The sequence below is a fragment of the Ostrea edulis genome, chromosome 8, assembly GCF_947568905.1.
Source record: "Ostrea edulis chromosome 8, xbOstEdul1.1, whole genome shotgun sequence".
Lineage (NCBI taxonomy): Eukaryota > Metazoa > Mollusca > Bivalvia > Ostreida > Ostreidae > Ostrea > Ostrea edulis.
The window spans coordinates 42,398,886-42,414,506 of NC_079171.1; the positions used below are offsets into that span (position 1 = coordinate 42,398,886).

General features: G+C 33.6%; 2 protein-coding genes across 2 annotated transcripts in view; both read right to left on the reverse strand.

The window, feature by feature from the left end:
- LOC125663239 (E3 ubiquitin-protein ligase DCST1-like) overlaps positions 1–14,471 on the reverse strand; it is a 28,272-nt gene extending 13,801 nt beyond the window's left edge. The window contains exons 1-10 of the mRNA XM_048895539.2: positions 14,338–14,471; positions 11,998–12,108; positions 11,086–11,289; positions 9,602–9,741; positions 9,002–9,070; positions 8,119–8,311; positions 7,492–7,629; positions 4,436–4,569; positions 1,638–1,792; positions 842–941 (exon numbers count right to left, since the gene is read on the reverse strand). Of these exons, the coding sequence (XP_048751496.2) occupies positions 842–941; positions 1,638–1,792; positions 4,436–4,569; positions 7,492–7,629; positions 8,119–8,311; positions 9,002–9,070; positions 9,602–9,741; positions 11,086–11,289; positions 11,998–12,108; positions 14,338–14,455 (1,362 nt within the window). The 5' untranslated portion in view covers positions 14,456–14,471. The remainder of the gene's footprint in view (positions 1–841; positions 942–1,637; positions 1,793–4,435; positions 4,570–7,491; positions 7,630–8,118; positions 8,312–9,001; positions 9,071–9,601; positions 9,742–11,085; positions 11,290–11,997; positions 12,109–14,337) is intronic.
- The window catches only part of LOC125662394 (uncharacterized), a 1,158,266-nt gene that overhangs the window by 24,014 nt on the left and 1,118,631 nt on the right, over positions 1–15,621 (reverse strand). The gene's annotated exons all lie outside the window — the stretch shown is intronic.

A 15,621-nucleotide genomic window follows, 5' to 3' on the forward strand; every position in this document is an offset into this window, starting at 1 on the left:
AACGCTTCTCCTATTACATGCATATGACTTATCCGATAGACTTGAAATTTTGTACAATACTTCAATGTCATTTGCAGATGTGCATATTGTAGGGACAGGAGGATTCAATTGATTGTTATCCTTAAAGTTATGGTGGAGCTAAGGGGTGGAGCATGTAAAATAGTTTGTGAACACTTCTCCTACGTGGCTTATCTGAGTTCATAATGTCTATCTTCCAGCTCATGCTTTCTCCTCCTACCATGCAGTACATTAGGGGGGAGGTTTTATTTGGAGCACTTCCAATTTGGGGAGCTGGGGAGACATTTATTTTTCGTAAAAACAGTCTCTAGTTTACATTGTTATTTAACAAGCATATTCCTTTCAGTAAGGAAAACCACCACCAGCTATTCTCCACGTTATAGTAGAAACGCGGCAAATGGAAAGAAGTGATAACATTTTATTATTTAAATCAACCATTCCAAAATAATGACCAAGTGAATAGTATGTTAGCTTGACAACCTCGTGGTCCTGGGATCGAGCCCGCATATTTGGCGACTATTTTCTGAATTTATACAGTCTATACGAAAATTATATATAAAGCAAAAATACAAAGACACTCATAAATAATAAAAGAAGTTGCATTGTAACTGGAAGCATAATAATGATTTGAAATATTATACTGTTTTTATATTACTGTGCGAGAATGCACATATCGCACAGAAAATTTTAAAATCCCCCGCCAGTGCTCAAAAACACAAAACAAAGAGAGAGAAAAATAAATCAGAAAATTCTTCTATGGTAATCGTTTGAAAAGTTGTGTCCCTAATTCCGTTGTAATTTTTGATAATTTACATGTACCTACCTGATAATGGCGTCTAGCGTCAACATGGCGGAAGTACTTTGAGATGTAGATGTTATCAAACTGAAAGTCGGTTAAATACTTCTTGTTGTATTTGTAGGCACTGTGAACAGACACATCAGAAAATACTTAAAACTAAATCAATGGGCCAGTCTTCGATTTAACATTACTAGGGTTCATTAGTACATGTATTTACATTATATTACGATTTACATACCAGTTCATTTACAGGGCTGTGTCCAAGATCGCAGCGGCTACGTAGAGCTTGGTACTACCTAGCGCTGCGATCTTGAACGATGTGCTAGGCTAGCCCTACGTAGGGATAACAAGGGTTTATTCATACAGTGCGTTCAAAATACCTAGATATCTAGCCTAGCAGCTAGGCCAGCCGTTACGATCCTGAACACAGTCCTGGCAATAGCATAGTTTTTCAAAGTGGGAGTGGAGGGGGGCTTCACAATTTTCCGAAAATTCTTGACAACAATAGTAAAAACTTAAGAGATAGTTTTGTCCAAACATCAAAATGCAGCGTTCGTCCTTTTCACTACAAGAGTTCAAGGGTTCAATCCATATATTCAAGCTTAAAGACGTACAATTCCATTGCGATTCCTACTGCTATAAAAGGAGGGGGGTAATCAGTCAATATATCTTACATTGTATTAAAAAATAATTAACTTTGAAGGTAAGAATAACGGGAAATATACGCTTTTTAAAGAACATTACGTCCCCGATTTAAACTTTTCCAGCGTAAATATGACAAGGACCTTAAAAAAATTAAAACAAATTAGAGTATGCTGACCTGATTAACACCAGAACAAATGTGAAGGCCAGCACTCTTTGCAGTAGTGTCATCAGAAACTCCACCCACACTTGTTTCTTCTCAAACTCATGTGCTGTTCCCTTCCGCATTTCCTCTGCCATTGTATAATCTACGTCTTCCGGGGTCCTTACTAACTAAAATAAATAGGTAATATTCATAAATTACATTATGATTTTTAACATATTAGATTGGTCTTAGTTTATTTTCTGTTGTTTGATGTGTTTTCTTTAGTGTTTTGTTTCATTTATTCTCATTTCATGCTTATCTTGTTCATTCATAAACCGTAGTATGAAATAATGTTATGATATGTTTATATTTCATACTGTGATGTAAATTCATATATACAATAGAATGATATAAGACTTGAAGAATGGCACCCCATTTTTTCAGAAGAGCTTTATTTCATTCATCTTTTTTTGAGAATTAAACAAATGAAATAGCAAAAATAAATTAGAATATAAAAAAAACCATATAGAAATATTTTAGACTAGATTTCATTTCAGAATTTCAAAATTGGTTGACTAACTAAATCTGTTTTAAATGCTTTGATCATATGGTCAATAATTGATTAATGGGATATGATTTGACTTCGTTTCTTAAAATTTATTCCTGAATTTCGATATAGCAATGCTATGCTGCGCTAATGCATAGCGAATGGCAAATTCAAATGGTATGCTATGTGACTTTTCTGATATGGAATGAGCTATATATGGCATGTTATGCCTTTGTGTTGTTAAAACATCAAATGACTGCCTATTGATAAGATCATTGAAAAGATTGTATACATATAAATTCTACAGCTGTATGCTCATCTAAATGCTGGTGTGTTTATCACGTGATTAATTAAGTCATCCCATCATGAAGTATGTCATAATCTGACGACGAAATTTTTTCCAATATATCGACTTTATCTGACCTGCTGAAATATACTGCTGCGAAACTGTCCTTGTATTGTAAATCTGACCGTTGACAACTTATGCATAATGTGAATCTGATCACTGATGCAAACTCACGTATATACTGTAAATTTAATCAACCAATATAAACTGACCACTCATATATACTGTAAATCTAAGCACCCAATGTAAACTGACCACTCACGTATACTGTAAATCTAATCAACCGATGTAAACTGACCACTCATGTATACTGTAAATCTAAGCACCCAATGTAAACTGACCACTTACATATACTGTAAATGTAATTACTGGTGTAAACTGGCCAGTCACGTATACTTTAATCGACAATGTACAATAATCACTCATGAATACTTTAAATTTATTTTATAGACCGATGTAAACTGACATCTCACGCATACTAATCAAATCACAGATTAATCACTGATAGAAACTAAGAAATTTTTATACATTCTGTAAATCTGAACACTTATATACCCTGTAAATATGACCACTTATATCTACCGTAAATCTGATATTCCACTCTAAAACAATGTGATGTGTCTCACCTTATGATGTAGAGTGACCTCAGTAATCTCACCTTATACTGTAGATTAATCTCAGTAATCTCACCTTATACTGTAGATTAAACTCAATAATCTCACCTTATACTGTAGATTGACCTCAGTAATCTCACCTTATACTGTAGATTAATCTCAGTAATCTCACCTTATACTGTAGATTGACCTCAGTAATCTCACCTTATACTGTAGCTTAATCTCAGTAATCTCACCTTATACTGTAGATGAATCTCAGTAATCTCACCTTATACTGTAGATTAATCTCAGTAATCTCACCTTATACTGTAGATTAACTTCAGTAATCTCACCTTATACTGTAGCTTAATCTCAGTAATCTCACTTTATACTGTAGATAAATCTCAGTAATCTCACCTTATACTGTAGCTTAATCTCAGTAATCTCACCTTATACTGTAGATTAATCTCAGTAATCTCACCTTATACTGTAGATTAACTTCAGTAATCTCACCTTATACTGTAGCTTAATCTCAGTAATCTCACCTTATACTGTAGCTTAATCTCAATAATCTCACCTTATACTGTACATTAATCTCAATAATATCACCTTATACTGTAGCTTAATCTCAGTAATCTCACCTTATACTGTAGATTAACTTCAGTAATCTCACCTTATACTGTAGCTTAATCTCAGTAATATCACCTTATACTGTACATTAATCTCAATAATCTCACCTTATAATGTACATTAATCTCAATAATCTCCCCCTATACTGTAGATTAACCTCAGTAATCTCACCTTATACTGTAGATTAATCTAAATAATCTCCCCTTATACTGTAGATTAACCTCAGTAATCTCACCTTATACTGTACATTAATCTCAATAATTTCACCTTATACTGTACATTAATCTCAATAATATCCCCCTATACTGTAGATTAACCTCAGTAATCTCACCTTATACTGTACATTAATCTCAATAATCTTCATTTATACTGTAGATTAATCTCAATAATTTCACCTTATACTGTAGCTTAATCTCAATAATCTCCCCCTATACTGTAGATTAAACTCAGTAATCTCACCTTATACTGTAGATTAATCTCAATAATCTCACCTTATACTGTAGATTAACCTCAGTAATCTCACCTTATACTGTAGATTGACCTCAGTAATCTCACCTTATACTGTAGGTTGACTTCAGCAATCTCACTTTATACTGTAGATTAATCCCAGTAATATCACCTTATACTGTAGATTAATCTCAATAATCTTACCTTATACTGTAGATTAATCTCAGTAATCTCACCTTATACTGTAGATTAACCTCAGTAATCTTACCTTATACTGTAGATTAACCTCAAAATTGTTATCCATGTTATCCATCGTGTCCTCTGCTGCAATGTAAGTATCCCCAAATCCAGGCTCCATGACATCCACAGATTCACATTCCATTCCTACTGCCCCAGGTATCACTGTCAAAAATATCAATGTCATATTACTGAAATCAACAATTATACTCCAATCCTACTGCACCGGGTATCACTGTCAAAAAGATCAATGTCATATCACTGAAATCAACAATTTAAACTCCAATCCTACTGCACCGGGTATCACTATCAAAAAGATCAATGTCATATTACTGAAATCAACAATTTATGCTCCAATCCTACTGCACCGGGTATCAATGTCAAAATATCTCAGTAAAATCGCTGTCAAAAATATAATTGTCAAATCAATGTCAAAAATATCACCGTCAAATAACTGACTTCAACAATTCATATCCCAATCCTACTGGCATGGGTATCACTGTCAAAAATATCACTGTCAATAATATCCTGTGAAATCACTGTCAAAATATCACTGTGAAATCACTGTCAAAATATCACTGTGAAATCACTGTCAAAAATATCACTGTGAAAAATATAACTGTCAAAATATCACTCAAACATATCACTGTGAAAAACACCAGTCAAAAAATCGCTGTGAAGATATCACAGTCAGAAATTTCATTGTCAAAATATCAGTATCAAAAATATCAATGTAAAATCACTGCCAAAATATCACTGTCAAATATATCAACAAATCAACATATCATTCCTACTGCCCTAAATAGCACTGTCAAAATATCCCTGATAAAAACATCACTATCTAATCTGTGTGACAAATATCACTGTCAAAAGTATCACTGTAGAAAACATAACTCTCAAATATTTGTGAAAAATATAACTGTCAAAAATATCACTGTCAAAATATTACTGTCAAAAATGTTACTGGCAAATCACTGTAAAGATATCACTGTAAAAAATATCATTGTTGAATCACTGTCAACAACAGATCAACATTCCATTCCTACTGACCCAGGCATTACTGTCAAAAATATCACTGTTAAATCACTGTCAAAATATCTCTGTTAAGTCACTGTCAACAATAGCTGTCAAGTCAATAAAATCAACAGATTCACACTCCATCCCTACTAATCCAGATATCACTGTCAAAAATGTCACTGTCAAAAATACTTCTGTCAAAAATATCACTGTCAATAATATCTCTGTCAAAAAATAACTGTCAAAATATCTCTGTCAAAACCATCACTGTCAAAATATCACCGTCAAAACCATCACTGTCAAAACCATCATTGTCAAAAGATCACTGTCAAAAATATCAGTCAAATCACTTTCAAATAATATCATTGTAAAGTCGCCGACAAATATGATTATCAAGTCGCTGCCAAACAAGCATTTTATCAAATCACTGACAATAAAATTTACTGTGAAATCACTGATAAATAACACTGTCTAATGACTAGTAAACACCGCTGTCAAATCACCGATAAACAAAAATTAATAACACTTTGAATAACATACAAACAAAAATCGCTGTCAAATCACTGACAAAATTATTATCAATCTTGAAATAAATCTTGTCAATTAAATAACACTGTCAAATCACTGACAAACAAACCAAAAAGTTATGTAACCGTCAAATCACTGACTATAGCTAAAATTTCTCTCAAATCATTGATAAGCAAGTAGAACTGTTATACATGTAATACTGTCAAATCATCGATAAGCAAGTAGAACTGTTATATATGTACATGTACATGCAATACTGTCAAATCATTGGTGGATACATATAAGTACATTGTATAACTGTGAAATCACTGTCAAACTCAAATCACTGTCAAATCACCGACATATATCATTTTACGTCACCATCACCGACAAATGTCACTGTCAATTTAATGACAAAAAAATTTCACTGTCAAATTTCCAAGATATATAACTCTCAAAAAGTGACAGATATCAATGTGATATCACCCACAAACTAATATCACTGTCAACTCACTGATGACAATATGTCAGTAACAAACCACGATATAAACTGATGGGCAATGATTGTTTACTTAGATTCTGATTTGCATTCTATTTGAGATATAAAAAAAATTCACTCCTTAATACTGGCAAAAAGCAGGAATTTTTTCGCCTTTGTTTTTATCTTTATCATTTATTCTTTGATACAGTTTACATTATCCTATAAAGGCTCGAATCTAAATGTAGGCAAGTTTTATTAAATTTTCTCAAAGTTCTACAGCAGCAACACGTTGATACAAAGTATTGCGTATTCAGAAATTATATTTTTTAATAAATGAAAAAAGCAATAATTCTGAAAAAGTGTTCCTTTTTATGATAACATTACCATGGCATCAGAAAACACATAGTAATTAATTAGTGCCTTCCTGAAATTTGAATCAATTCTTAATGTCAATGCCAAAATATTGGACAGTGACTTTGAAAACGCAAGATTTACCATAATTTTTTATAAGTACAAATGGATGCCTTCAAAGTTGAAAAAAGACTTAGCTTAAATCATAAAATGATAAAATGCAAAATGGATATACATACATCAGTTAGAAATACGTGTTGTACCGACTTACTCCGTAAAAGTTCCCAGAATTATCATTTTTTTAAAAATAGTATTATTATACATTTATATAGCACTTTATCTAATTAAGCCAATTACACTTGAAGCACTTTACATGTATAACAATTGAAACAAACTAAAGCAAAGAACAATATGCCCAACTATCTATTTTGTATTGGTTATAGGAGTTAAGAGATTGATCACTCTTCGTTAGCTTCGCCTTTCGTGTAGATAGAAAAGGGTATAAAATAATACTAAAACTGGGTTGTTGTTCGTTTTTGTTTTTTGGGGTTTTTTTTTTGGGGGGGGGGGGGTATTATTATTATTATCTTAGATAACTGTACACATAAATACCCAAATACAGATTAAATGCAAGTTTAAAAAGATATGCTTTAATTTAAAAAAACCAAAACGATATAGAATACAAACTGGTTATACATACAACAGATAGGAATTACTGACTACGGACTTACCTCGTACAAGTTCACAGAAGAAGGTCAGTTTTAGCGGCAGACACAGAATATAACCGATAATCGGGATCATAGACAGACATTTCTTCTCCAGAGATTTAAATTTCTTCCGGCAGTTGATGACTGCTTTGTTCCATACATCTGATTGATTGATTGATTATATGAATGAGTATATTATGCATCTTCAAACAGAATAACCAACATACATGTAACACACAGCGATCTATAATTGTTTACAGTACTCTAAAAAAAAAATATTTAAATCAACAGATCAAACAAGTGAAAACGTGACTCCAAACTCCTAATGTGAATAAATCAAACCTGATTAAATGACTTATTCATTCGTTCATTTTTTTTTTTTCATTCATTCTATCATGTGTATTTGCAACATTAAAACCCGAACAGAAATAAAGCAGAGTCTCCGATAAAACATAATAAAAAATAGTAAACAACGGGAAATGATCATAAGAACTCGCAGATAATTAACTGCCTTTCGTATGTTTAACGAATAATCAAACAATACACGTGAAAATCAATAAGACGTTCAAACCAGACAGTTATACTCATATTCTGAAGTTATCATTTAAGAAATTTGGATTTATTTAAAGTCGATGATATATAATATCATACCTTCACATCTCATTTCTAATTTCTTTCTGTAATTCTTTTCGGCTTTTTCCGATCTATCCTGAGCGTTACTTTCATCATTTTTAGAATCAATCTTTTTCATCCGGTTTCCCCGCCGACCACGTGAATACTTATCTACTTTTCTCATTCGATCGGCCATTTCATCTTCCTCTTCGTCATCCTCTTTTCCTTTTAACTTAATGAGATAAGACTGACTTACGTAAATCATAATTAATTTTAAACTACAAAAACTGTTCGGTTGACAAAGATAACTATAAAGCTTGATCTCGGGAGAGTTCCCAATACACTAAAGCATTCAGTGACCCCCTTTAGAATCCTGGATATACCCAATGTTCCGAAAGGGATCCGACTTGCACAGTGGGTTTAACGTCTAGTATTACACAATTGAAACTACAAAAATAAATAAAAATGTTACTAGTCTCAAGAGAAATCTGCACTCCCCCATAGCCTATCTGGTTCTACAGTCGTTGACCATTGATATACACCGCGACGAACAATTTTGTGCTTCAAATCTCGCTCTACAATATTGAATCATAGCATCAACAGACCAAGTTTATTAGAACGGGTCCCACTACAAGATATGAAACCCGGAAACTCAAACTCTGACATAAAAAAGGGCCGTGTAAAGTTCAGTCCTGACTTGACAGAAAACACCGAGTGATTTTACAAGCGCCACAGGAATATGCACTGTTCGATTCACAGTCAGAGTAAAAGAGCCCCATTACCGAGGCTCTGAACTTAGTGGAAGTAATCATATTCTATTTTCAGATACTATTCATCAATATTGCAAGATGTTTGATGAGCCTTAGTTTGGATTGGCCTGTAACTCAGTCTTGATTGGTTAATGCACATTTAATCCACCTACCTCCTCCTTTATTGGTTGATAAGCTATGCCTATCTTTTTTGTAATGGTTTTCAAATGGGCACCCTCTTTCTACAACAGAAAAAATACAACATATTATTTTAAAAAATATGTTTAAGTGTATCAAGAAGAAAATATTTTATTTAATAAATGTCCGATTGATCATCATTTTGCGTGTTCAAACGCTCACTTTGTTCATGTCATTCAGAATATTTTTGACAGATATAGATGAAATGGAGGTGAACACTTATTTCTTTTTTATTATCTTTTTTTTATTGACTTGTTCTGACACCTTTAACTTCGTACATGTATCACACTTAATCAATAAAAAAGAATGTCCAATTGAGTGTTCAAACGATAGCTTTCTTCATGCCAAACAGAATATTTTGACAGACAGAGATGTAGGTGAACGCTAGTTTGTTGTTGTTGTTTTGTTTGTTTGTTTGGTTGTTGGTTGTTTTTTGTTGTTGTTTTTTTTTTTTTTTTTTGCTTTTGGGGGGGGGGGGTATGTACATTTGTTCTGACAAACATCTTGTACATCTTTAACTTCGTTGTATATGTAATACACTCATCCAATAGACTGATCAGTTTAATACTGCATACCTGGAATTCCTTCATTCCGTCAGAGAATGGTTTCGACTTTAACTCTCTCTTTGCGGCCGTGTGATTGGCTGCCAGCTCAGTGGCGCAGACCAATGAGCGGACCACTTCCCTCCCGTTCAATATAATGTTGTGAACTGGTCCTAAATGTGATAGATAATAAATCTATTAAAATTCACCAATGTTTTTTCAGTAATAAACCTATGCTGATTCAATGTACATATGCATGTACTTTATTTCTTAATATCTACATTTCCAGTGTATTTGCCGTTTTGCTGTCATTACATATTGTAATGGTGGGCATTTCCTTATGAACGCGCTGCAGTTGTAAACAATGCGCGTATGAATACCAAACCAATTGATAAAAATAGTAAGTGTATTTGATTATTTCAAGAGCTGGGAATGCTGATAGGGATTATGAAGTATATCAGCGTAAAGCGTACGTGTCGCATTCATTTTCACAAATGAAATTTATTTCTTATATATAAAAGCCTTGAACTTTCTACTTGACGAGAAAAAAATTATACTTCAAAGTTAAATATGAACAATAATTTTTGCGGAATCCACTTCTCCGATTTCACAAATCACTCATTGCTTTTATACCTCCATAATACAGACTCTCTAGATGTTTGTTTCTGAAATGATGGAGATATCCAGCACTCAGTTTGATACATTTAACATGCAGAGCACGAGATTTCACTACTAGACATGCATTTAGATGTTAAAATCTACGCATAGCTTATGAACTCAAGGGTAATACTAAAAGGGGAACAACATATTCCCCGTCCTACTTTCAAGTGTAAGGTTTAATAGTTTTCATTGCAGTTTGTTTCCTCGTTTTCGTCAGATGTCTGGACGTATTAATGTCATGTTGAAATGGGACATCATGACGCAGACGAAAAGAGTAAAAGTACAGAGGAACACGGGTCACTCCACGTAACGACCTATGCACTTTTGACTAAGTACTGATCATAATCACGTTTACCCACAGTTTTAAACTCAAAATATTAATATAATGAGTAGCAAATCTATTCTTTCTAACCTCCAGTTTTGATAAAAATATAAAAAATTCATTACAAGTTTTTTTTTCTACTAAGGAAATTATACGCATGCATCTACAGAGACTTTGTTATATCTTATTCTTGGTCACGATCAGCGACAGTAGAATATTACAGCGAAATATGCTTTACTTTTGCACTGTCGTAAAAAACGTGACACTCCTATTACATGTACATGAATACTCGACCTTGATAAAAGAACTGCTGTTACGCGTGTTTCACAGACGAACGTTCACGTACATGATTTGAATTATCAATATATACGCAGGTGTTCTGTAACTTGTGTGGTTTGTGCATGTCTGTATTATGTTCCAAAACATCACACGAGTGCAGAAATTCCGCCCATTTCAAATACTTGATGCCATGATCAAGTGGGCGAATACAAACCACCAGACTCTGCTGGAAATGTCAAGGTAAAACTCCCAATACCTGAGATGAGAAACATGATAGCATAAGCTCCTACAAATGATCTCCCTTTCTTTCCAAAAAATGTAGGGATCAGCAGCCAGGAAATGCACCGCACCTGTACCGACATGGCATAGCCGCTGGCCAGTGCCAGTCCTAAGACCCCGCCTACTAGCTCACGTAAATCTTTCGGGAGGCTCAATGGTTCCAAAACCGCCTTGTATAGAGCTGAATAATGATAAATATTACGAGATCATTTTCATTACATATTGATTCTCGGATAAGAGAGAACTGTCATATAAAACTGATTATACATTTTTATTGCTTTATTGTCAGTAATTTTAAGCAGGCACGTAGCAATGCCTTCCGTAAAGGGGAGGGGTGCAGGCGAAAAGGAAAATTTGAAGAAGGAAAAAAACAAATCAGAAAAACGAAAGACATTATTTTGCCCGAACTCCATAGAGGAGATAGATGACGAGCCGTTGTGGGGGTCCAATGTCCCTCCAGGAGCGAGAGGGGCGGGAGGGGGGGGGGGTCCTGTACTACATACGGTCACTTCATCTGTTCAAACTCTTACATTCTTACCATTCCGCTATTCAATATATTTTTTTTAAAAGGTGGGTGGATCAGTCAGTACATCTTACTTTGCATGTGAAAAATAACTAACTTTGCATGTGAAAATAACTAACTTTGCATGTGAAAATAACAGACTTTGCATGTGAAAATAACAAACTTTGCATGTGAAAATAGCTGTTTTTACATGTACGTTGTAAGAATAAAGGAAAATGAATGTTGCCAAAGGAATGTGTGTGCAAGGGGGGGGGGGGGGTGCATGTGCCTGCAGTTTCCCTATGAAAACGTTTTCATATACCAATATGTTTTATCAGTAATAAATTCATACTGTTTAAGATTTCTCACATGTACTCAATGACTTACCGAATCCAATCATAATCCCCATAGGAAACCCCAATACCGTTTTAATGCCGTTGTACTCCTCTGGGCTGGACTGTAATATGTTGACCAGTTTATCGACAGCCAGATAAAAACCTGAAGCAGACATGGTTTTATCACAGCACTATAGGGCGGAATCCAAAATAGAACTTCTAAATCTAATTCAGTCTCGGACACATTCTACAACCCGTAACAAACGATGAATTAACAATGCAAGGAAAGATATGATATTTTATAAATAAATAATGTACACTAAATACTCTATTGATTCATAACACGTATAATGAAGCTGAAAATCATGTACACTAAACGACATTGAAGATGGATTTCATGATGCTTCAGGGGCGGATCCAGGAATTGTGGGTGTCCAGGGGGGCGAAGCCCTCGAAAGCTCCTGGATTTTACAGATTTTATGGGGCTTGAAATATTTCTCCTATTTAGTCATTTGTACTATTTTCTATCATTTTGATAAGGTGAAATTAATAAAATGACCCAAATTTTAAGGGTTTTTTGGAAAAAATTAAGTTCTCACAGTAAAGTAATTCAAGAAATCAAAAGATTTTGTCATTTATTTCTCCGGGAGTAGAAGAAATTATTGTTGGTTTTTTTTTTATCGTTTAGTACATTTTCCATTTACCGCTATTTACCTTAAATTTGAAAATTTGAAAATTTGCGCCCCCTCTAAATCCGCCAGTTATTAGTTGGTTTTTTTTTTTTTTTTTGGTTTTTTTACCTTAAAAAATACTTAAAAGTCCAATGTATGATGAATTGAGAATTTAGTGCAGATCTTAAAGAAAACCATTGTAAAAGGCTTACATGTGGTGTATTGATAACTTCTTAAGAGTTTGAAATGTGAAAGAACGTGCACCGTAAAACATTTGAAAATAAAGAATTTGAACTGAGCGACCGATGAACGAAATGTGAATGATGAACGCAAAAGGAACGGAATGCGAACCAAGAGTGAACGCGAACGGAAAGGAAGCTGAGGTTTCTTAGAATGCGGAGCGAACGATTTCATAACACACACATACTCTTTCTCTCTGTGTGTCTCTCTGTCTCTCTCTGTCTCTCTCTCTCTCTCTCTCTCTCTCTCTCTCTCTCTCTCTCTCTCTCCTCAACACCTTTCCCTTTTAGCAAATAAAACTTATTTATACCTGTAATAGATACACATCATGAATGGCTTATTGTGTATTTGGTTGAATTTAAAGTGTATCCTATTTTATTAAATTGAAGGAAGAGATGGATTATCAAATCGATTTGTCACAAAAATTACCCTAATTAACATGTATCTACGTAAATCTAGGACTGATGTGAATTCAATATTCTTTATTTCGAACAAATCAACTTCAGATCTTGTACATGTATTACCCTAAAATGTTGTACAATATATCATACATCAGATTATATAGTAGAAAACCATCCAAACAACACAATCAAATTGTTGATATACAATAATACTGTAGGTAGACCTGGGATACATTGAAAACGTGAAATGGTCAGTTTTAGGGAAAAAATGTAATCACGTATTAATTAGCTGTGTGATACAGAAGACAATTCCCCATTTTTATTAACTTAGAGGAGAAGGCGACTACGCACACTACCAGGAGATTCTGATCTGCTGAAGTCAACTACATGTGTAGGAGTTCAACCACTCGTCATGGTGTACATGTACGTGTTTACCATCCTAATGAACATTGCCTCTAGTTAAAAAAAAAGAGTGTAGGTTTGTTGTTGTTTTTTTTTTGGGGGGGGGGGGGTAGCACAGTATTTACCTTGTGACACTGACCTATCAGCTTGATAAAACAATATGTACAACTTTGAATATTAACCTCATAGAAATCTACAATTTCGGCACTTTGAATTATCAGACTTCTAACATTTTTTCGAATGACTTGAACACCCTCCTCTGGAATATATCGAGGGGAATATTTCGTAATGTTTTTGTTTATGTTAATGTGAAATATGCCAATTAATCATTTTTTCCCAATATATACAGATCGGAAGTGATATACATAGGCCCTATATATAAGACTCGGACAGGCCGCATAATTTACAATCGTACAAGAAACTTTTTTTTTTCTTTACATTTTACACATAACAAATAAATCACAATGTGTATATTCACATTTCATGTATTCATTTTCTTTTTACATGTACATAACAGTGAATCGAATTGATATGTGTTTTGTGTCCCTTAAGATCACATTAACCAATATATGAATAAAGAAAATCTAAGGGACATAGCCAAACCCCAATGTACCTGCAGATCAAAAACTTTGACTTGAGTTACAATACACGATGAAGAATTAACCTAATCCCACTCACAACAGAGAATTCCGCCTCGCCGTCTTCGTCTTCTGTATTTCCGCTTCCGATATTTCGCCATATATTCTTCGTAAGTTAGCTTCTTACTTTTACTGTTTTCGTCCTTACCCTCTTCCATTATGGTAACTGATGCCATGATTACAGCTGACAGTATAAATTTATGACGTGATTTACCATTATGACGTCACTTTTACTGTCGGTGCGTCACTTTCAGAGCTCATTTATAATAATTTTCATTGTGCATAAAATCATAATGCAACATTTATTTTCTTTAGTCATTTTTTTTTCTTCATTTTATCAGGATAATATTTTGAATTCTAAGATCAGCACATCTCTTATTCCATATGACTTTTAAAAACTAGTGTCCGTTTACATCTACAGTACTTGACCATAAGTAAGTTCCCAGAGAAAATTTCCACTATATATTTCATGCATGCAAAACCATATATTTTCAAACAATTTTTCTGATCGCATTTCTTGATCAATTTTGATAAATAAAAAGCACTGATCTCAGAAGTATTCACAGTCTCATCTAATAATTTCAGAATAATTTTAAAAATTATAATTTATTGTAAAGATGTGGCAATTTTAACTCGAAGTTTAATTTGAGAGCACTTACTCTTTATATAAGTATGTGTAATTTTGGAATTAAAAAAATTGACATTATGTTATCTCTCTGCAATATTTCATCGTAACATTGTTTAAAAATATAACAGTTACTTTTGATATTTCTAAAACAAAATGGTTTTTATTTCATCCACATAGAGGGAAAATTGGCTCCAAGAGAAGATTTTGAAAAAAGATAGATTTACATGAAGTCTGTAAAGAAAATTTTCTATGGAAACTTACTTTTGGCCAAGTACTGTAAGTTGTTGATATTGAAATGTCTATAAAAATAATAAGAGCATGTGTACTACAGTTCTAAAGCTCGACATTAGATATTCTACCTTTATACAACCACTGATAGGAAATGTCTATTTATAGATGTGTGGTAGTACTAGTGCTGTTACACATCTGTCTTATAGTAACGTGAAGTCATTGAGTGCATTCCCGTTTAATTTTCACCAGGTTTATTTATAGATTTTTAAAGACGCTAGAAAAGAGTATAGCTGCTGTAGAAACTCCATCAAAACATGAAATTAATGGTTGATTTATTTTTCTCTCTCTATATCTTTCCATGTATCTATGGGTTCCATTATTCTTGTTTGTAATAAGTAGGATGACAACCTAACGTTATATAAGGTCAATGAATGCAAAATTAGATTTGACCACAGATAACAGACT